This window comes from Schistocerca americana, chromosome 2, assembly GCF_021461395.2.
Source record: "Schistocerca americana isolate TAMUIC-IGC-003095 chromosome 2, iqSchAmer2.1, whole genome shotgun sequence".
NCBI classification, from domain to species: domain Eukaryota; kingdom Metazoa; phylum Arthropoda; class Insecta; order Orthoptera; family Acrididae; genus Schistocerca; species Schistocerca americana.
In genome coordinates this window covers 194247631-194271911 of record NC_060120.1, presented here as the reverse complement: position 1 = coordinate 194271911, position 24281 = coordinate 194247631, and the positions used below count along the sequence as shown (strand labels likewise).

Below are 24281 nucleotides of genomic sequence, written 5' to 3'. Positions count from 1 at the left end.
TCTCATATACAGGAGTCACCGACGTTTTTTTCCAGTCGCTTGGGACTTCGCGCTGGGCGAGAGATTCGCGATAAACGCAAAGTAGGTAATGGCCAATGCTGTAGAGTACTCTTTGAAAAGCCAAATTGGGATTCCGTCCGGTCCTGGTGGCTTACTTATTTTCAACTCATTTAGTTGTTTCTCTTTTTCAGGGATGTTTATCGCTGTGTCATCCATAAGAAGTGAGTTCGATGGTCAAATGATGATATCTTTGTACGATTTTCCTGCGTGAATGATTTCTTAAACGTGAAATTTAAAACTTCGGTTTTCGTTTTGCTGTCTTCACCTGCCACACCAGACCGGTCAACAAGTGACTGGAAGCTTTAGAACCGCTTAGCTATTTTACATACCAGAATTCTCTCGGGATCTCTGCCATATCTTTTGCTATGTGTGACGGTAATAGTTGTATGCTTGGCGCGTAGATCTTTTCACAGATGCACGAATCTCTACTAACCTTTGCTTGTCATCTTTTGCGCGTTCTCTTTTGAACCGAGAGTGCAACAGCCTCTGCTTCCTCAGCACCTTACGAAATCTGTTATTAAACCGTGGTGGGTCTTTTTTGTCCTTAATCCACTTACTAGGCATATAACTCTTCAGCCCTTGTTTTATAGCCTGCTTAAACTTCCCTCTACGTCTATCTTACTGGAACTAAGTGCTGTAGATTTACTGTCTGAGTGAGATTCTAACAACTGCTTATCTGCTCTTTCTAGCAGAAACGCAGCTCCCAGCCTTCTTATCTGATTTATTAACATTCGTAACTAGTTGCTATAATGACCTTATGATCGCTTAACCCCGTTTTTACACTGACACATTGTCGATAAGGTCCGGCCTATTTGTAGCTACAAGGTCTGAGATACTTCCATTGCATGTGGGCTGCCGAACTAGCTGCTCAAGACAATTTTCAGAAAACGTGTTCAAAAGTACACCATTGTCTGTCTGTACTCCCTGCAATGAATCCATAGACATTCAAGTCTATACTCAGGAGGTTAAAGCCGCCCCATCTAGTATTGCATTATCTGGGTATTTGCGTACTACTGAAGGTTGATTTTCTTAGAATGGCTTTAGGATTGTCACAGCAGAATCATGTGGTCGGTAAAAACATCCAACAATTAACTTGGTATCACCTAGACCTGTTACACGCGACCAGATAGCTTCACTGTCACAGTCAACTTCGACCTTAATAGAAACAATATTTTTGTCAACTACAATGAACTTTCCCTCTTCTATGGGGTCTAATCTGTCTTTGTGATATACTTTCGTCCGCAGCTCGTGGTCGTGCGGTAGCGTTCTCGCTTCCCACGCCCGGGTTCCCGGGTCAGATTCCCGGCGGGGTCAGGGATTTTCTCTGCCTCGTGATGACTGGGTGTTGTGTGCTGTCCTTAGGTTAGTTAGGTTTAAGTAGTTCTAAGTTCTAGGGGACTGATGACCATATATGTTAAGTCCCATAGTGCTCAGAGCCATTTTTTGATATACTTTCCAAGACTCGCTAAATATCTCAGAGCTTTCCACTTCGTGTTTCAGCCTTCTCTTGGTCCCGAGAATAATTTAAGCGCGAGAACTTCCCTTGGAGGCGGTAAATTCGCGAACTTTGTTGCGAATATTTCGGCTATTTACTTATAAAATTTTGGCTGTCGAAGTGTCTTTACTCTGAACGCTGTCTGGCTTCTCTTGTTGCATATCGACTGGCGAGTGTTCATCAGAGTACCTCAAACTACCGCCTAGCTAGAAAGCCCTCATGTGTACTAGACAATTATTCTGATACCTGAGTAGCTGCTTCCTTTGTGTAATGCACCCCTAATCTATTAAGGGAAGTTCTACAAGTCCCCAACCGATAACGCAAGTCTAAATATCTCCAGCCAGGACTGTCACAGAGTCGACGAACCCTTTGGTTCAGGCCACCCACTCAGCTATAAACCAAAGGACCCCGATCAACCTTGGGAACGATGCTGCAAATAGCGAGCTGTCCTTGACCCCACCAGCAGACTTCACCATTCTGTCAGTCAATTGCATGAAATGAGGATGGCCTCAGGACACAAGTGACAGGCGTCGTTGGTGCCGACGTGAGCCACAACTTGCAGACAACTACCCAGCATGCTCGATAGCAGCAGGCAAGGCCACCTCAACATCTTGGATGAGGCCACCCGACAGACATACCGAATGCACATTGGCTTTCCTTCCAGTTGTGAACGCTATCTACCTTAGTTACTCCATAAAGTGCATAACGTTGGAGCTCCCGATAACTAGTGAACCCCTCCCCTCCCCCCCCCCTCCCCGTGCGCTTCACCGACCCAGTTGAAGGAGAGGCCACATGTCCACTCATAGGGTGAATGGGCGAAGCCAAGTGCCCAGCCTCCACTTGGCCCTTCGCCTAGAGCGAAGCAAGGGTGTTATCATCCGTCTTCCGACTCTGCTGTGCGGACAGATCCACCACGTTCTGTACACTAGGCAATGCCTCGGCAGCAGAGACCGTGGGCGAAACAGGGGGAGCCTAATGCGACGTGCCAGATTCTCCGCCGCTGGTACACCCCGAGACAGCTGCCTAAAGGTGACTGACCATAGATAACAGCGCATTCAGCTGTTCGCGAACTGTGGCCAGCTCGTCCTGTGTCCGCACACAGCATACACGCATCCTATCCACCCTAGCAAGACTACCTGAAGAAGTAAACTATAAAAGCAAACAGATTCCTAAACATACAACTTGTTGTCCTCCTGATGTGTCACCAATGAACGTTGATGCCTCAACGAGCTGGCTGTTCAGAAGAAATGAAACCTGCGCTGTAGGCTGCCTAAATTTACACTTACAAAATGCGGGCTTACACCTCCTAAACAGAAGAACATCCACGAAATTTAAGAAGGATAATACGAGTAAAATACAGGAAAAGATAAACGCTTAACTTGCCGCTCCGTGGATGTATATTATCATAGAGTTGGAGCCTCACTGACTGGTCTGCTAAACGAACGAACGGAAACTTGTCTTCAAAACAAAACAAATGAGCAAGTACCTTGCTACAGACTTAATGAAGTTACACTAATAAAAACGCGAGACAGAAACTTTTAAACAAAAAAACTTGCACGAAATTTAAGAAATATTCTCGAGGAAAACGCAGGAAAAAATAAACACTTAACTTGCCGCTCTGTAGATGTGTATCAGACGAGAGCTGAGGCCTGAGTGACTGACTTACTAAACGAACGGACGCTTGTCTTCAAAACAAAACAAATGATCAATTACTGCGCTACAGACTCAATGAATTTGCACTTTCAAAAACGCGAGATTAAACCCCTTAAACAGAAAAACACGCGCGAAATTTTAGAAATATACTAGGAATCAGAAAGGAAAAGACTAATCAAGTTCTGCAATAAATTTCAGCTAGCAATAGCGAATACTGTGTTCAAGAATCGCAGAAGGAGGAGGCATACTTGGAAAAGGCCGGGATGTACGGGAAGATTTCAGTTAGATTACATCATGGTCAGACAGAGATTTCGAAATCAGATACTGGACAGGAGCAGATAAAAGCTCATATCACGATTTAGTAGTGATGAAAGTAGGCTCAAGTTTAAGAGACTAGTCAGAAGGCATCAGTGCACAAAGATGTGGGATACAGACGTATTAAGGAATGAAGAAGGTAACCGCAAAGAAACCATGGTTAGCAGAAGGAATACTTCAGTTGATCGACGAAAGATGGAGGTACAAGAAAAGAAAATGTTCAGTGAAATCCAGGAATACAGAAAAACGAGTTACTTAGGAATGAAATAAATAGGAAGTGCAGGGTAGCAAAGGCGAAATGGCTGCAAGAAAAATGTGAAGAAACCGAAAAAGAAATGATTGTTAGGACAGACTCAGCATACAGAAAAGCCAAAACAGCTTTTAGTGGAATTAAAAGCAAGAGCTGCAACATTAAGAGTGTAATGAGGGTTCAATGAAGGCATCTATGAAGGGGAGGACTTGTCTGATGACGTGATTAAAAAAAAAACAGGAGTCAACAGGGAAGAGATAGGGGATCCAGTATTCGAATCAGAATTTAGAAGAGCTCTGGAAGACATAAAATCAAGTTAGACAGAACGGATTGATCACATTCTAGCATGATTTCTAAAATCGTTGGAGGAAGTGGCAACAAAACCTCTATTCACGTTGGTGTGTAGAATGCACGAGTCTGGTGATATACCATCTGACTTTCGGAAAAACATCATCCACAAAATTCCGAAAACTGCATGAGCCGATAAGTGCAAGAACTATCGTACAATTACCTTAACAGCTGATGCTTCTAGCTGCTGACAAGAATAATATACAGAAGAATGGAAAAAATTGAGGATGCGTTAGATGACAATCAATTTGAGTTTAACAACGTGAAAGGCACCATAGAGGCAATTCTAACGTTGCGGTTGACAATGGAAGCAAGACTGAAGAAAAATCAAAACACATTCATAGGATTTGTCGATCTGGAAAAAGCATTCGACAATGGAAAATAGTTTAAGATGTTCGAAATTCTGAGAAATATGAGGGTAGGCTATAGCGAAAGACGGGTAATAAACAATACATACAAGAACCAGGAGGGAACAATAAGAGTGGAAGACCAAGTACGAAGTGGTTGGATTAAAAGGGGTATTGTTCAATCTGTACATCAAAGAAGCAATGAGGGAAATAAGAGAAAGATTCAAGAGTGGAGTTAAAATTGAAGGTGAAAGGATACCAGTGATAAGATTGGCTGATGACACTGCTATCCTCAGTGAAAGTGAAGATGAATTACAGGATTTGCTGAATAGTACGAATAATTAAGAGTACAGAAAACGTACTGAGAGTAAATCGAAGAAAGACAATACTAACGAGAAGTAGCAGAAATGAGAACAGCAAGAAACTTAACTTTTTCCGTCAATATATTTAGAGTAGCATGGAATGTTTGTCGAAAGTACATACTGGACGCCACTGGAAGGGAAGTGTTCACTGCTGTCAACAAAACTGCTGTGTCTGTCGAGGTCGAAACTGAATCATTGTAGTTTTCTGGGCACGAGTAGCAGGTCTAGGTGAACTAAAGATAATTATACGATACGTTTACCGGCCATCTGATTCGGCCGTAGTTGTAGGATCGTTTAAAGAAAGTCTACGCTCAGGAGCGAGGAAATACCCAAACCATTCAATTTTAATCTCCCGAATGCACGCTGGAACGTCTATGCATTCATTGCAGGTGATACGAATAGAAGACAGTTTTGCGAAGTACTTTTGAACACGTTTTCCGAAAACTGTCTTGGGCAGCTAGTTTGATGGCCCCCAAGCAATGGGGATATTTTAAACGTTGTAGCTACAGACAGGCCTGACTTCATCGACAACGTGAGTATAAAACAGGGATTAATGATTATGATGACATCATAGCAACGATTGTTACTGAAGTTAATAAATCATTCAAGTAGGCTAGTTTCAGTATGATGGACGTAGAGGAATTATGGACAACGTTTATATGGATTGCTCTGGAGAAGTACTGTATGTGCCGAATAAGTGGATTAAGGATGTAAAATACCTGCCATGGTTTAACAACGAAATTCGGAAAGTGCAGAGGAAGCGAAGGCTACTGCACACTCGGTTCAAAGAGAACGTGCAGATGTCGACAAGCAAAAGTTAGTAGAGATTCGTGGTTCTGTAAAAAGGTCCTTACTTGAAGCATACAACAACTACCATCGTCATATATTAGCAAAAGGTCTTGCCGAAAACCGAGGGTAATTCTAGTCCTACGTAAAATCATTAAGCAAATCTAAGGCTTCTATCCAGTCACTCGTTGACCAGGCTGGAACTGCGACAGACGACAGCAAAAGGAAAGCTGAAGTTTTAAATTTCGCGTTTATGCAGGAGAATCGTTGAAAGGTACCATTGTTTGACCATTGCAGTAACTCCTGTAGAGACGATACAGCAACTGGCATCCATGGCAAAGGGTTGAAAACAAACAAGTCACCAGCTCCTGGCGGAATTCCAAGTCGGTTTTTCAAATATTGCTCCAGAGCATTGGCCCCTTACCTAGCTTGCACTTATTGCAAAGTCCCAAGCGTCTGGAAAAATAGCTGTTTACTCCGGTATATAGGAAGGAGAAAAAAATGGACCCGCAAAATTACAGACCAATATCCCTAACATAAGTCTGCTGCAGAATCCTAGAATACATTGTCAGTACAAATATTATAAATTTTGTTGAGACCGAGAATCATATGTCCAAGTATCAGCATAGTTTTAGAAATCATTGTTCGTCCGAGGCTCAGCTTGCCCTTTTCTCACATGATATACTGCAGACTATGGATGAAGAACAACAGGCAGATTCCATGTTTCTAGATTTCTGGAAAGCGTTGGACACGGTGTCCCATTGCAGGCTGTTGATGAAGGTGCGAGCGTAAGGAATAGGTTCACAAATATGTGAGTGGCTCTATGACTTCTTAAGTTTTATAACCCAGCATGTTGTCCTTGACAGCGAGTGTTCATCAGAGACAAGGGTATTTTTTTAAAAAAAAAAAAAAAAAATCTTTATTCAACATTAATAATATTTATACAAAGGAACCCACTACCTTAGTGATTAGTGGGTCATAACTAATCTACATATATTAGGTGTTTCAGCAGCTATTTATTCTTATTATTATATTATGCTATGTTAATTATTGTGAGCTACAGACAGAATACTAGAGGATAATGAGCAGACTACAGCTAAGTTCTACATACTAATTATTAATATCTTCCTACTAGTTAATTCCTAACTGCCTGCAGCGTTACAGGTGTGTCAGCATAGATATAAACCTACTGCTTTAGGCCCTGCTCATCGAGCTAATCCCGATGAGCGTGCCCCTGACACTGGGCTGGCCAAGACCGTTTGTCGCTGCAGGTTCCTAGCTTAATATCTATATCTAGAGCTACAACTACTACTAAACCTACGTCAATTCCGGTGCTTTGTTCTTTATTGGTGTACCCTGATCCCCCTAGTCCTGCACGTGGCGGATTGCAACTAAGAAGTCGACCAGTCCACGTACAGGCGGTATAGGATGAGGGTAATTGGTCACATTCGGTAAGTGTCTCTAATCGTAAACGACCCTTATGTATCTCGTAATGGGACACATTTGGTGTATGCCTTAATCATGAAAGTCAGCAAGGTATGCCGTCAATACCTTTCGTGACACCTCGTCTGCCAATTTGTTTAAAGTGTCGAAAGTTTCTTCGTGTCGTAATAGATCGTATGTGTTATTGTGTGGAAGTTGTTGTCTTAGTGTCATTGCTACATCATCGAAAAGGGGGCACTCGTAAACCACATGGTCGGGAGTGCCCTCCGCAACTCCACAGTCACACTCGGGTGTAGCCTTTTTCCCAAACCGACACAAGTATGTCGGGTAGGGCCCATGACCAGTGAGAAAGTGTATTAGACCCCGCGTTGGCTCAAAGTACTTCATCCCTAGCCTTTCTTTTACATCTGGCAAGAACCCAAATGTTCTTCTGCCAGTTTCTTCTGTTTCCCAAGACCGTTGCCATAGGTCCTCGCCCCTCCTACGTATTTCTCTCCTATCTATTACCAGTATTCCCATGATGTTCTCTGTTTTCGCGTTGTTCCCCTTCTTGACCCAGTACCAAGCTGCTTGTTCTCGAATTTTGATGTCTAAAGGACAGAGCCCCATTATTACTAAGAGTGCACTTCCTGGAGAAGTTCTATACGCCCCTATGGATCTTAGAAGCATGTTTTTTTGTACTCTTCTCACTGCCATGGCAGGCACCACCCTTGTGAGCCTACGTGCCCAGACTCCCAATCCGTAACCCACTACTGATGTTAATATACTATTGTGATACAACTTGATTAGATGTGGTGGTAGATGAAATCGTTTATGACCTATTGAGGTAAGATTGTTTAATAATTGCAATGCTTTTTGGGATACGGACTCAATGTGCTTTCCAAAGTTCCACCTTTCATCGATGATGACGCCCAGGTAGCGAGTCTCTTGTCGTCTTATTACTGGTGAGCCTCCGATTCTAACTGTAAGGTTCCTCGCCAGCTGTCCCTTCAGTAATAAGTACGTCGATTTGGTCGGTGAAATCGTCATCTTAGTATTTGTGCACCACAGTTGTAATTTGGTCATCACTCTGTCTATTTTTGGTTCAATGTCCTCGCGGCTTCGGCCGCCGACCAGCAAGAGGAGGTCATCCGCGTAGGGTATCACCTCTAGCACTTCTTCACTCTGTTCCAAACTGTCTAAAAGCGGTTCCATATGGATGTCCCAGAACAGGGGACCTAGTACGGAGCCCTGGGGACATCCCTTAGTTATGGATTTTCCTACTCTGCCGCTAGGGGATGATAGCCAGACCTCCCGCCCTTCACAATAGCTCCTCAGGCAACCATATAGCGACCCTGGACACTCCTTCTCCCGCAAGCAGGAGAAGAGCGAAGGCCACCACAGGTTGTCAAAGGCGCCACTGATGTCAACCATGATGCCAACAACGTACTTGTGTGGGGTAGAGTCGCAGACCTCAGCCGCTAGAGCGATCGCATCAGTTGCCGATCGCCCCGGCCTGAAGCCGAACTGCCTGCCACTCATCCCACACAGCACTCGGTGTGCAGTCAGTCTGTCAGCTAGCAATTTTTCGAATAATTTCCCGAGGATGTTCAGTAGGCAAATTGGCCTATAAGACTTAACATCCGCTGGGTCCTTGTTAGGTCCCTTTTTGATTATAATAACGTTTGCCTCTTTCCAGATTTTCGGGAACTTTTCCTGTCTTAGACATTCGTTGTATAACTGGGTTAGTGGTGCCACCAGTTGGGGTGCCAGGAACTGCACCACCTCCGCCACAATGCCGTCTGGGCCGGGGGCTTTACCTGTTTTCAATGCTTTAATGTGGCCAGCCACTTCCTCTTCAGAGAAGGGGTAGACTGCCCTGTTGTTAGCAACTCTATCCAGATCTTGAATTCGTAACTGGGACTGTCCCTCCGTGTCGCTGGCCTCATCGTCGTCAGGCATCAGGGACCGGAGAAGAACCTCGGCAGTCTCCTGCCAGGACTCTGTCATCCCATCCCCGCACCTGACTGTTGATAACATCATTGGGGACCGGATCTTTTCCCTCACTAGTTTGTAGGGTATTCCCCATGGATCCAGGGCCAGCTGGTCTAGCACAAATCTTTCCCAACTACGTAGTCTGACTTCTTTTAGTTCTTTCTGGAATCTATCTTTAGCCTCCCGGTATAGTTGTAACCATCGTTGTTTTTCCCACCAGACGACACTGCGCTGGTAGTGCCTTCTCAGCCTTCTGACAGACTGCCGCATTTCCTGAAGTTCAGCTGACCATGGTGACGGGGAGGCCGCCATGGCTCTCCTCCTGGTTGGAACAGCTGCCTTGACCGCTCTGGTCACTGCACCTACCAGTTCTTCGGCCCGCTTGTCTATGTCCAGGTCCTGTTGTGCATCACCTTCTGGCAATGGAGGAATGTCGCACTCTCTCGCTAGTCTCTCCCAGTCAGCTCTCTTGAAATTCAGTTGCAACTCCCACCCTGTAGCCCAGTGACAACCTGCATTTCCTAAGCTGAACATTATAAGATTATGGTCGCTTGTTGTCACGTTCTCCTTGACTTCCCAATTCTGAATGATGTTGGCAGAATTTGGCGTAACTAGCGTTACATCTATATTAGTACCGCGCCCCCCTCCCGCTGCGTAAGTGGGGGGGTTGCCAGGTCTATTTGCAACCACAAGTTGTAGAGCCATAATCATTTCCTCTACTTTTTCACCATTTTCATCTCTTGTGCCACTGTACCACAGGGGGGATTTTGCATTTATATCTGCTGTTATGACCAGTTTGCGACCTCGCAACGCCGTGGCTACTCTGGTCAGGTGATCCAGATGTTGCTCAATGTTGTCCCCGTATTGGAAGTACATGTTTATAAAGGTTATAATTCCCATGGGGGCCTGTACCTCCACGACGTTGCAGTGAGTGGTAGAAAACTGTGCAAGTGTAGTTACTCTTAGAGACTGGTTGGTTATGACAATTGCCGCTTTGGGGGCTTCCCCATTGCTAGCTATCTGCCATGTAGCGGCTGCGAATGAGAGTTTTCCAGCTTGAGAGTACGGCTCCTGCAAGCAGAGTACGTCAAGCCTCTTCTCCTCCACCTCTTTTCGGAGCTCCTGCATCACGAGTCTGCTGTTATGCGTATTCAACTGTCCAACAGTTAATTTTGTCATTATGGGAAGTAAGTGTGCATTCTATCGTCAGGCCAAGTCTTGCTCCAATCAAAAGCGATTCGACCGTGAGCTAGGACTGCTTGAGTGTAAATGTCATTTAAGTCGAATTTCTCCCCACGTCTGTCAAACACTTTCTTAAGTAAGTCTCGCAGGGCCCCGAAGTCGGTGGGAAGGTTCACTGACTTTAATTGTATCCTGTCAACAGCCTCCATTACTGAGAAGGTGACTTTTCTTCCGTCCTCATGTCCTACCCGGACCACATGTCGTAAGGCAGTGGTCAGGATAGCCGGCTGCTCCAGCCTTGCCAGTTGCATTGTAAATTCTATGTTGGGATATACCCTAATCGGATCTACAGGCGGTAGTCTGATTACTGGGGTATCTGCCTCAGTTGGGTTAGTACTGGTGCTAGTAACTGTACTTTCTTGGAGTGGTTGTCTGGTTTGTACAGCTTCGTGTGTAGGGGCCAGGGAGGCCGCCACCACTACAGGATGCTTCTGCCGTTGAAGGTTGTTGTTCGGCCTTTTCCCCCGGTTCGGGGAAGGGGGAGCTGTGTTTCTATCCGGAGAATCATTTTGTATGCATCTATCCACCATAAAGGGATCTGTTTGAATTTCCCTCTCAACTGTCATGATGTTTGTGGTGCCCGAAAGCGACCTTAGAAATTCCTTAAATTTATTAGCCCTCACAGCATCCCTCCTTCTTTTACTCGGGGACTTGTGTTTGAGCATCCTGTTAGCTGCGCTCTGCTCAGCCATAGTCAATTCTCGAGATCAGGCGTTGTTCAAGCATCCGGTAAGTGGGGCAGCTCCGTCCCGTGGCACCGCAGGATTTCTTCCCACGATTTTTACACGGAATGCAGACCCCCGTTGTTTTACATTCCTTGCGGTTGTGGCCCTTCTCACCGCACCTGGAGCAAGCCGACCCCCTGGTGCAGTGCCTCAGAATGTGGTCCAGGTCGCCGCAGTTATGGCATCGAGGTACCACGATATAGTCCCTGGTGTTAATGGCATGAAAGCCTACATATAGTCTGCCCATTGCTCTAATTCGTTTCCATAATTGCGGAGATACCTCGGCCACGTGGTGTACCACATCGCGATCTCGAGGTCCCGTTTTAAATTTCAGCTTAAAGGAGTTTTTAAATTCTTGCTCATTAATGTCATCAAAATTTTGTGATCTAACTGTCTCATGTAGCTCCTCATTGGTCATAACCGTAGGTACATCGTATAATATTACTAAAGGGTTTCTTTTTCTAGGTGACTCACACTTTACGACTGCATTTAATTTTTGATTATTCAAAAGTTTCTCTTTATCCTCCTCACTAGCAACTTCCACTATGACAGAGTTTCTACTGGGTTTGGCCTTTTTGATTTTAATTTTGTCCTTCACCGGGTCTATTGTTGTTGTTAGCAGCTCTTGTAGTCTCTTGACGCTGGTGTCTTGGCCAGGCAGAGTCCTCAAGAAGACTGCTGTGTCTGACCGTTTGGCAACCTTTTCTATAGTCTCCTTTGTTGAATTCTGTTTTGTTGGCGCCTGTGCAGCCACAGCCGCCCAAGTCTTGCTGGGTTGTTTTCTTAACCTTTCATTCTCCTTTGTAAGCTCCATTACGCGGCCTTCCAGTCTTGCATGAGCTATGGCCCAGGCCGATAGCTCATTTTTAATTGTGTTAAGAGCCGCTTGACTTATCTTCCCATTTTTTACATTTTGCTCTAAGAGCATGGTTATTCTGGCATGTCTCTGTACAACGCTCTCATCGTCTGCCTGTCCCATCCCGTCCTGTGGTGAGGGAACAGACATCATAGAAGCCCGTAAAGGCGCACTCGTATCACTCGCTTCGGTTTCAGCCATCATAGGTAACGAGTGATAAAGAAGTGGGAGCCCGTCTCTTGCCCCGGACCGGCTCCTCTGGCATGGGGGGGGACTGTTGCAGCTCGCCCACCGACCTCGCCCCTGGGTCAAGGGCACTCCAGAGCTGCAGGGTTCAACGCGCCGTTGCCAGCGCACTGGTCCCCGTCGAAGGCCTCGTCGTCGACGATTTCACTCGACGCTCCTCGGCAAGTGCACCCCGCACTCCGGAGAGGCGGATGCAGCCCTCGCCCTTCGCCGCCTACTAGCCCGAGTTTCCACCTGAAGGCCGAGGACCCACTCCTACTCAGGTGGAGGGTCGGTCCCCCAGTCGTTCGGCGGTCTGGGCCCATCTAACCTAGCCCAGGCGATGTCACCACCTCCTGGGTTTGGCAGAAACGCCCCGGTTACCCAGGGGCGCGGCGAAGCACCCTAGACAAGGGTATTGTCAGGAGTGCCCCAGGGACATGTGATGGACCGCTATTGTTTTCTACATACATAACTGGTCTTGCAGGCAGGTGAGCAGCAATCCGCGGCTGTTTGCTGATGATGCTGTGACGTATGAGCAGGTATCATAGTTCAGTGACGGTCGTAGGATACAAAATGACTTGGACAAAATTTCTAGTTGGTACGATGAATGGCAGATAGCTCTGAATGTAAACAAAAAAAGTTTGTTAATACAGATGAGTTGGAAAAAAAAAAAATGTTTGAATACAACGTTAATAGTGTGCTGCTTGACACAATCATGTCCATTACATATCTAAGAGTAACGTTGCGAAGCAGTGTGAAATAGAATGAGCATATGGGGACTGAAGTTAGGAAGGCGCATGGTCGACTTCGATTTGTTGAGAGAATTTCAGGAAAGTTCATCTCTAAAGGAGACCGCATATAGAACACTCGTGTATCCACTCTTGAATACTGCTCAAGTGTTTGGGATCCGCACTAGGTCAGATTAAAGGACATCAAAGCAATTGAGAGGTGGCTGCTTGATTTGGTGCCCGTAGATTCGAACAACATGCAAGTGCTAAGGACATACTTGAGGAGCTCAGATGGGAATCTCTGAAAGGAAGGCGACTTTCTTTTCGAGGCACACTGTTGAGGAAATTTAGAGAATTAGCATTTGAAACTGACTGCAGGACGTTTCTCCTACTGACAGTATACATTTCGTGTGAGGACCACGAAGATACGAGAAGTTTGGATTCCTCCGGAGGCAGAGAGACAGTCTTTTTTCCCACGCTCTGTTTGCGAGTGACTAGTAGTGGTACAGTGTGCCCTGCACCACGCACTGTATGGTGGCTTGTGGATTATATTTGAATATATAGACGCAGATTGCACAATTCAGGGGCTCAAGATACTACCTACACTACCTCAGAGCGCTCCAGTTTTCATCCATAAGGCACCCGTAGACTGCAACCATGCCGTGCTTCACTATGCCCCGTCCTACAGCCTCCTTATAAAGGGCCGCACAAGGTTTAAAAAGTGGTACACTTAAGTTCGAAGTACTGATGATCAGAGGACACAGCACAGTATCTGTCAACTGACTAAAACCCACGTTGACATTTGAAAACGACCCATCCAATGGCGACACATCACCCACCACCACCCAACACAGCAACTCAATTGGACACACCACAGCCTCGATGACTTCACAGTACAACTCGACGTCAAAGACTTACGACCCAACAACCTTGACGTCAAACCGCTCAAAAAGTTCCTGGTCGTCGAAAGTCAACATCTCGAACATGACGTTGGGAAAGATTTTATTAGCTGGTATTCCACGCGTTAATGTGAACTGCCCAGTAATATGTACATGGCAGCCATTATATTGCTACTGTACCCCTACGGTTTCCTCGCAATCACTGCCGCCAGAGCATCACGCTCCTCCGCCTCTGCAATTGAGGATCACGGGAATAACTCCCCTCAAGCTGATCCCATGGGAACGCCCTCGACAATCGACATTCCACAACAGTCCCGCTATGGCTGGACTCGACACCCACTAGGATACTGCAAGATTACCTACAATCTTGATGCTATGAGCCAGACCACCACAACTCCGACACATCTAGCTTGTACGCTGACCTCCTCAGTGTCCACTACATATTGCCTACTGCCACGTTGCATGGATGCCACCTTATCACACCATCATCGGTCCACAACGATCACCTTTCCACCTTTGGGGAGAGGGGGCTCTGTGGTGACACTGTGTCATGTAAACCTGCTGACAATCGGTCTTGTTCCACAACAGTCTGTCTTTTGTGTTGATTGCGTGTACTTAGTAAGTTTTATGACTTCGACTTGCACTGATGTGCCTTGTTATTATGTACCACTAGAGCAATAAAGTAATAATATTCCATATCGTATCGCGTTGTCTGTTGTTGCACCAAACCTCACCTATGGATTTAAAGATTTTTCTATGATTTTCCCAAACCATTCTACACACATCAAAAAAAGTTTTGCATCGCCTCGGTTCCGAGAGTTCCGGAACCTGTACACAAAATTGGAATAAAGATCAACATTAACATCATTTCCGCCCTTTTTATTGCTCATGAAAACCACACATTGCATGTTGTACCGCCATACAGCAAGACGTTCAGAGGTGGTGGTCCAGATTGCTGTACACACTGGTACCTCTAATACCCAGTAGCACGTCCTCTTGCATTGATGCATGCCCGTATTCGAAGTGGCATACTATCCACAAGTTCATCAAAGCACTGTTGGTCAAAATTGTCCCACCCCTAAACGGCCATTCGACGTAGATTCCTCAGAGTGGTTGGTGGGTCACGTCGTCCATAAACAGCCCTTTTCAATCTATCCCAGGCATGTTCGATAAGGTTCACGTGTGGAGAAAATGCTGGCCACTCTAGTCGAGCGATGTCGTTATCCTGAAGGAAGTCATTCACAAGATGTGCACGATGGGGGCGCGAATTGTCGTCCATGAAGACGAATGCCTCGCCGATATACTGCCGATATGGTTGCACTATCAGTCGGAGGATGGCATTCACGTATCGTACAGCCGTTACGGCGCCTTCCATGACCGCCAGCGGCGTACGTCAGCACCACATAAATCCATCCCAAAACAGCAGGGAACCTCCACCTTGCTGCACTCGCTGGACAGTGTGCCTAAGGCGTTCAGCCTGACCAGGTTGCCTCCAAACACGTCTCCGACGATTGTCTGGTTGAAGGCATATGCGACACTCAACGGTGAAGAGAACGTGATGCCAATCCTGAGCGGTCCATTCGGCATGTTTTTGGGCCCATCTATACCGTGCTGCATGGTGTTGTGGTTGCAAAGATGGACCTCGCCATGGACGTCGGGAGTGAAGTTGCGCATCATGCAGCCTATTGTGCACAGTTTGAGTCGTAACACGACGTCCTGTGGCTACACGAAAAGCATTATTCAACATGGTGGCGTTTGCTGTCAGGGTTCCTCCGAACCATAATCCGCAGGTAGCGGTCACCCACTACAGTAGAAGCCCTTGAGCGGCCTGAGCGAGGCATGTTATCGACGGTTCCTGTCTCTCTGTATCTCCTCCATGTCCGAACAAAATCGCTTTGGTTCACTCCGACACGCCTGGACACTTACCTTGTTGAGAGCCCTTCCTGGCACAAAGTAACAATGCGGACGCGATCGAACCGTACTATTACGCGTCTAGGCACTGTTGAACTACAGACAACATGAGCTGTGTACCATCTTCCTGGTGGAATGACTGGACCTGATCGGCTGTCGGACCCTCCTGGACGGGTCATGCATTGTTGTTTACATCTTTGGGCTGGTTTAGTGACATCTCTGAACAGTCAAAGGGACTATGTCTGTGATAAAATATCCACAGTCAACGTTTATCTTCAGGAGTTCTGGGAACCGGGGTGATGCAAGACTTTTTTTGGTGTGTGTATATGAATTTTGCAATAGTTCTTTCTAATAAGACTGCTCTTTATTAAGATTTGTTAAATGAAGCGTCAGCAGAATAAAGACACTCCACATACCTGAAAGTTCTACATTGTGATGGTAAAACAGGACATGATTAATTAAGTAATTAATTAGCATAAAATAAATGTTTAAGCTTTTTCCTCACCTGCACCATTAGTTTTCTATATCAGCAACAATAGTAGTTTAAAAGATCGCTTTTAATAATGTAATACTTGATATTTCATGGAAACAACACAAAGGAGTAGATTTACTTACTTATAAAACCTGCCACCCTTCGAACTCCAGTAACTGTTAGTTTTCCACTTGATAGCAAGTAGTCACACAAATGACCAACCGAGATGGCTAAAATCATTCGACAAACATGAGGAAGACCAGAGAAAAAGCCAACCTAAAGAAGCAACAAACATGCACTTACATAACACCCGTAAATATGTTAAGTTTGTAAAAAAAATATAATGTAAGCAAAGTAACCAATTTCCTAAAATGAGTGACTTAATTTACAACACAAACCAAAGAATCACATGAATATGGGACAAATGAAAGAGCTGCTAATGTCTTCTATGTATGCTGAAAATAAAACATTCAACACTATATGAACTTGCAGGCAGTAGTATGGACAAATACTGAGTATAATAAATTTTAGAAATATCTTCAGTGCTTAAAAGTATTGCAGTGGCAAGTAATAAAATGCATAACACTGAGGGAACCTTTGAAATATGAGAATGAGGACAGTCAAATAATTTCCGAAGTTTCTAAATCACAAATGATGTTTGAGTGTAAAGTTCAGGTTCTTGCACAAGTTATTTTGAAGACATCTTAGCATTTTGTAGCAAGTTCATAATGTTGCAAAATCATCTCTTTTACTTAGTTCTGTTCTCTTGACTCACATTTTACTGAAGCACTCCATCATCAGCACTCAAAGTATACCATATAAGTATGAGACAGAAAGGTTGTTGGCATATTTTTGTATTCATTTCCATATAAGGTAGCCTCATCATGAGTCCAAAATAAACTGAACTTATTTCCAAACGTTGATCAGTATGAAAGGAAAAGAGCTTACTTTTAGCTCCGTACAGAGTGTGTAAAGCATTTGTGATATGTTAATATAATCCATTAGAAAAATATCTGAAGTCAAACACTTAAATTTCATTGGCATCTTCCAGCTGAGTCATTTGAGCACTTGCAGTAAAAAACTGGACAGGAAGCAAAGTGTCAGGATTAAAGTCTGGAACACAGTATTAAATTATCAAAAAATGTATTACAAAGTGCATTTCAGATCAAAGAAATAACAATCTTCATTCCACTAACAACCTGGTAGTGAGGTAAACTCACCATATCTGCCCCAACCTCTCCCCGCTGTGGTTTTAAGGCCGCTACGGTTTGGGGGAGCCTCTGTGAGGTTTGGAATGATAAGAATAAGTTTTACAGAAACGTTGCTGCTTGGTCTCTTTGCAAATTTTACATTTAATTATGCTCAACATCAAAACTTCGATATTCTGCAGAAACATAATTTTCACTTCTTTCTTCTAAGTTGAAAACCGTTACTATTTTACTCAGTCTACACATCCTGAATATCAATAATTATGTAACACTTTTCTTGAGTATCAATTAAATTCTTGAGTATCAATTAAATTCTTATTAAGTTATTTCTTCAAGGACTTTCTTTCTCTGAAAATACTTCAGCAGAAATCAACCACTCATGCCCATTAATGCCGGAGTCTGTTCGAGAACATTTTTCCACACACATTCCAACTTTTCCCTCATACATTTTTACCCATGTCAGCTTTCGCTAGTAATTGTAATATACACTGCATACAAATCTTGCACTTGGTCACCTCTGTCTCCCCTCTTCGCTTTGCGCTCAAAGTGACCGCTGCTGATAATTACTGTGATACGTCCTGAAATCTTATACCAGTGGCACCTCTGCTGCCCCTCTCAGCTTGGTGCCAACCCTGATTTTTGGTACTGAAACGACGAAAAAAGAAAACTCCAGCAGTCGAGCATTCACAGTTTCAGAAGTTTTAAGAACGTTGCATCACTGAAGATATTAGTATGCAGAAGCAATATGGCAATCAAAATAACAATTAAAGGCTCTGACACACACATTACAATATGCCAGGAAATTAATCTTTGGTAAGTTTTAACTTCCATTAAATTGTGGCTACTATCGACGAAGGAAGTGAAGATCTTTGACATTAATTGCTTGGGATCGTTTCCGTATATGTGCATACATGCTTGTAGTGAGTGTGACATAAAAATTAATAATTGAGTTACATCAACTAGATGGGTTCCTGTGTCTATCTCCGCCTAGTTTAGTAGCTGAAACTCACACTGATGACCTCACGTCACTTCCGTTCTTCAGTTTCGTGCGTTATTCAGTGTTCATTAATGTAAACAATGGATCACCTCCCATCGGGAGCATCAGACTCTGTGCTTCCTGCGTACACACCTGACTACGACTGTGAAACACAGGTGCCAACGATAATGCAAGAGACGCTTGCAAATGAACATAGACATCTGTATTCTACTGGGCCACATGTGACTAACCTAACCCTCATCGAATCATAATGGCGGGAGACCGGCACGCTGGCGCTGGCACACACACGAGGGCGCAACGGTCTCCAAGCTTCGCCAGCTGCACCAGACTTTGGTTTACTCCCTCTGAAGGCAGATATCGCCTCGCAGTACCCACCACTGCGCAACCCGCATCTCCAGCGGTTGTTCACCCTCAGCAGATGGCAGACGTTAGTATCTAAAAGTGTCACAGAGCTTTCCTAGCCCATCCAATTTGTTGACGACCGCGGTCGTCTCATTCATGTTGATTGGCCTCGAGTCCATGTCTTTCGCATCAAGCATCACCTAAGGCTACTCCTTTGCCTCCCCCCCCCCCCCTCCCTCCCCATGTCGACCTCAGGCGACAACACACATCTATCACCTGCTCCATACAGTGCTCTCAATCCAGATCTTTCTCCTGCCATCGTGGATATGTCACTGCATCCTCCTACATCACTGCCCACGTCTCACCATATGTTGGCTCAACCTACACCTATGCAGCATGTTCCAGCAGGCAGGACACAAAACTACCTCAGTTAAAAAAGGACAATCTCAATATGTGGTTCATGCAGCTGTACAATCTATTTGACATATACAGTGTTCTTGCGACAATGCCCGATGCACCTGCTTTGTCAGTCATCTCAACAATTCCACTGACCTCAATGTGACTCACTTCTGTGCTCTCCGTCACACCATAAATATGCCACAGCGAAGTCTGTTATCATCGATCGCCCATCATGTATGTCAACTGAAGCAGCCTACCATATTATTTACGAGGATAATTTCAGTTACAGACCACCCTCAAGTTTTGGCACCATTTATGTGCACAAATGTGTCCAGAGATCATGCCCGACATTGCTTCATGGACACTGTAGTTACTGAAACTTCCATATAGATACCAACTCCAGCTTCCCTCTCATTTACCAAACCAGCTGGAAACACTGCTTGCATACCAGACCCACAGAATTATTTGCCATTGACAGTTATTCTCGACTGCATGTAGAATGGCAGACACATAGTTAGCACCAGTGTATGCCCACCCCTCACCCGTGTCCTCCGATGTGCTTGGGAGGCATGGGCAGTGTGAGAGCAGGCATGACACATCAGAGCAACCTGCAGCCACCACCTGGCCGACACCAGGCACTAACTTCTCCTGATCTCCGACCATCAATGACTTCTGCCAAAGCTACACCCAAACACACAGCTGACCTCCAGTGGAGTGCAATAGATAGTGTGGGTAACACCCACATCACACCCCACCCCACTTACCCACTCTTCTGGTGTCACATTACATTAAGCAATACAGCAAAAACTGTTGGCCCCCCTGTGCCTAACCAAACTTGGCACACAGGCCAGTCTAAGCACAGTGCAGCAGGATTGACAAACATAGCCTCCAAATCTAGTGGAAGACTTCATATCTTGAATATCAGCAATAATCTTCACTTTCTCGTCGACACATGGGCAGATGCCAGTGTCATCTCCACCACTCATGCTCCCTCTTACACCCTTCCAGTAAATCCCTCTTTATGTGCCGCCAAAAGATCCCACACTTATGTTCACAGTGCAGCCAAACTTTGGGTCCAACTTACTCTGGGGATGGAGTTTACATTCCACAAAGCTGACGTCGACAAATCAGTACTCGGCATCGATTTCCTCTGGCATTTTGGCCTATCCCCAAATCTACAGAGAGCATTCTTACTGCACCATGCTGGTGCTCGTATCCCAGCACTTCTGCCCCCCATTCCACAAAATAGTGACCTGCTTCTGCTCGCCCTCTCCAAGTGCTCTACCCTGGCTGACAGCCTCATTTCCTGACTGGTCATGCTTAAGATCGACAGCTCCAAGATCAATGCTCTGTGCGCTCACAACATTGCGGTGAAACAGCTGATTGATGCCATGCCAGAGAAACTCTTGCATGCTCATCGCACTCTCCACTGCCTCACCAGCTCGTTACACCCACTTTACCAACACTCCTATCACAGTCGGCATGCCTCTGCTGGGGCCTTAGCATTTACCCCACTAAGGTTAGTGACATTCAGTTTTCCAATGTATCGTCAGTATCTCCATCCCATGCAACAATAACTGCATTCCTTCTTCAAGTGCACAAGATGTACAATTATGTATGATCACTAACAACACCTGCTATAGGCTAATTTTGATGGAAGGTCCTCCTGTGTGCTACAAGGCTCACTGCCACCCACCAAAAAAGCTATGCCATACGAAAGCAGCTGTTAACGACCTTTTAGATGTGGATATTATTTGCCCCTGAGACAGTACCTCGTCCGGTTGTGTAGTGACTATTGGAAACTAAATACTTGCACCATTATCGACAATTCTCCTGTTCCCCACTTCCAGGACTTCGCCCAACTTCTTAATGGGCATAAGTGTTTAGTGATCTTGACTGCTGAAAAGTGTAGCTCCCGATCCCTGTGTTCAAAGAAGACATTGCTGAAACGGCAGTCATTACACCATTCGGCCTAGTCGAGTTCTTCTTCATGGATTATAGCCTATTAAACGCCCATTGACAGCATCTTGTTCAATCTCCCATATTGCTACACATACTTCCACGATATCCCGATCTCCTCCCGCCTCTGTTGAGGAACAAAGGCACCACCTGGCCCAGGTTCAGTTTGCCCTACGTGACAAAAACGTATAAATTAACCACGACAAATCGCAATTGGGCCCCCTGGGTGTAATCTTTCTTGGTCACACTGTCACTGCTGAAGGCAACTGTCCTCTAGGCGCTACAGTCTGGAACCGCGCGACCGCTATGGTCGCAGGTTCGAATCCTGCCTCGGGCATGGATGTGTGTGATGTCCTTAGGTTAGTTAGGTTTAAGTAGTTCTAAGTTCTAGGGGACTGATGACCTCAGATGTTAAGTCCCATAGTGCTCAGAGCCATTTTGAAGGCACCTGTCCAATGTCCGAAAACGTCGCTTTCACCCATGAGCTTCCCATATCCACGACTTACTGTAATTTACGCCGTTTTCTCTGTATGGTAAATTTCTAATGCAGACATTTGCCCCATGCCACCTCCATCCACTCCCCATTCACAGACACTTTGGCTGGTAAAAGCAGCTCTAGGAAACGAGAGGTACAATGGTCAGACAGAATGAATCAAGCATTCAGCACACTCAAGGCTGCACTTTCTAATGCCGCCACACTTGCCGCACCCACTTCCTGATGCACGCATCTCTGTTGTAGCTGATGGAACTGAGGCGGTAGGCACTGTTCTCCAGCAATGAATAGGCAATACAACCCAATCACTCCAGATCTTCTCCAGGAAACTGACAGCTTCCGAATACAAATGGTCAGTATTCGACTACGAGTTACTCATCTTCTGTGAAGCCATGAGATACTTCCGTGATGACATTGAAGGGCGAGCGATTAACGATTTTTACTGACTGTAAGTCACTTGTTGATACTATTCACAAACCAGCAAAGGACTTTCCTCCAAGAGATTCCACCACATGGACTTGATTGGCCAATACACCATCAACACTTGGCACATCCAGAGGACAGACTACATGATTGCCGATTATCTTCTCAGAGCAAACATCACTTCTCCTTTGGACTTGGATGGGATAGCAAGCCCACAGACAGATGCCCCAAAACTTCAAAATCTGTAACAGGACCACAACTTGGGGGAGACCTTGGTATCCTCCTATCTTCCTGAATCTTCATTTACTGTATTATGTGGTATGTCTGTAGGCAGACTCTGGCCCCTTGCCCCAACCCCTCTCCAATGGACAGTTTTCCCAGTTATCCCCGGCCACATCCTCCCAGGCGTCAAGGCTACAACATTCCTCGTCATGGAGACTTTAGTTTGGCCTGACCAGAAAACGACTGCTGCACTTGGACTTGTGCATGCAACCTGTGTCAATGAAGCAAGATCAGACATCACACAAAACCACTACTGGACAAGTATGACACACCGAAGGGGAGCCTTAGGTGTGCATCTCAACATAGTGGGCACCGTTCCCCTGTGTTTCAGCCATAGATTGGGTAACTAGATGGGTCACCTCCTTCAGACGTCATGACTGACTCTGTCACATACATACACTTTCGTCTCTGGATAGATTACACATTCTGGATGGCCATCGTCTATTAACACCAACCAGAGATGGCAGTTCAGATCCTTATTCTTCGTCAATTATCTGTTTTGTGCAGTGTCGGCAAGTTCCATACATCTGTGTGCCACACACAAGGCAATGGGCTTGTAGCACATTGGCACTGCACACTCAAAGTTGCTCTATTGTTCAATGATGTTTCCTTATCAAGGACTCTCCTGTGGGTCTTACTCAGCATTCGCTTTGCCCACAGAGATGCCTTGAATGCTTCTGTTGCAGATATCCTTTATGGTGAGCCCCTTGTGCTACCGGTTGACTTCGTGGAAGACTCCGAGCTCCCATCCCAATATGAGTTCGTCCCTGCCATAGTCAAGCATGTATGCTCACATACTGCAAACACATGCATCCCAGCCTCACGGCCACAGACCCTATTGTCGTTGTTTATACATAAAGTACTGGCTCACTGCAAATCGTCATGTTACTTGACGACAACACTTCGGGCAGCTCTTCAGCCACCATATTCAGGCCCACACAGGACACTCAGCTGCAAGAGTAACACCACTGACATCTTTCCTTTTCTTTTTTCTTTTTCTCCAGTTATCAGTCGTCTGACTGGTTTGATGTGGCCCACCACGAATTCCTCTCCTGTGCTCTTGTAGTATTTGCAACCTATGTCCTCAATTATTTGCTAGAAGCATACCAGTCTCTGTCTTCCACTACAGTTTTTACCCTCTGCAGCTTAATCTAGTACAATGGAAGTTATTCCCTGACGTCTTAACTGCTGTCCTTCTATCACATCCCTTCTTCTTGTCAGTGTTTCACAAAAATTCCTGTCCTCACCCATTCTGCGCAGAACTTCCTCATTCCTTACCTTATCAGTCCACTTAATTTTCAACATTCTTCTGTAGCACCACATCTCAAATGCTTTGGATCTCTTCTTTTCCGGTTTTCCCACAGTCCTTGTTCCACTACCATGCAATGCTCTACTCCAAACGTACATTCGCAAAAATTTCTTCCTCAAATTAAGGTCTATGTTTGATACCAGTAGACTTCTCTTGATCAGGAATCCGGTTTTTGCCAGTGCTAGAGTCCTCCTTACTCTGTCCATCATGGATTGTTTTGCTGCCTATGTAGAATTCCTTAACTTCATCTACTTTGTGATCACCAACCCTGACGTTTAGTTTACCACAGTTCTTATTTCTGCTACTTCTCATTACTTTCGTCTTTCTGCGATTCACTTTCAATCGATATTTTGTACTCATTAAACTGTTCATTCCATTCATTCAGCAGATCATGTAATTCTACTTCACTTTCGCTGAGGCTAGCAATATCATCAGCGAATCTTATCATTGATGTCCTTTCACATTGAATTTTAGTTCCGCTCTTGACTCTTTCCTTTATTTCCCTCACTGCTTTTTTTATATATAGATTGAGCAGTAAGGGTGAAAGACTACATCCCTGCCTTACACGCTTTTTAATCCGAGTACTTTGTTGTTGGTTTTCCGCTCTTATTATTTCCTTTTGGTTCTTGTACATACTGTATATTAATTACCTGTCTTTCCATATAGTTACCCGATTTTTTTCAGATTTCGAACGTCTTGCACCATTTTACATTGTCGAACGCTTTTTCCAGATCGACACATTCTATGAACGTGCTTTGATTTTTCTTTCCATTGT

The 24281-nt window shown here is 45.1% G+C and overlaps 1 protein-coding gene across 2 annotated transcripts in view; it reads right to left on the bottom strand.

Moving 5' to 3' along the window:
• Nucleotides 1–24281, bottom strand: part of LOC124596067 (vesicular glutamate transporter 2.2-like) — a 97431-nt gene that overhangs the window by 27404 nt on the left and 45746 nt on the right. For both annotated transcript variants that reach the window (XM_047135050.1, XM_047135051.1), the window contains one exon: nucleotides 16238–16370. In XM_047135050.1, coding sequence (XP_046991006.1) covers nucleotides 16238–16370 — 133 coding nt within the window. The remainder of the gene's footprint in view (nucleotides 1–16237; nucleotides 16371–24281) is intronic.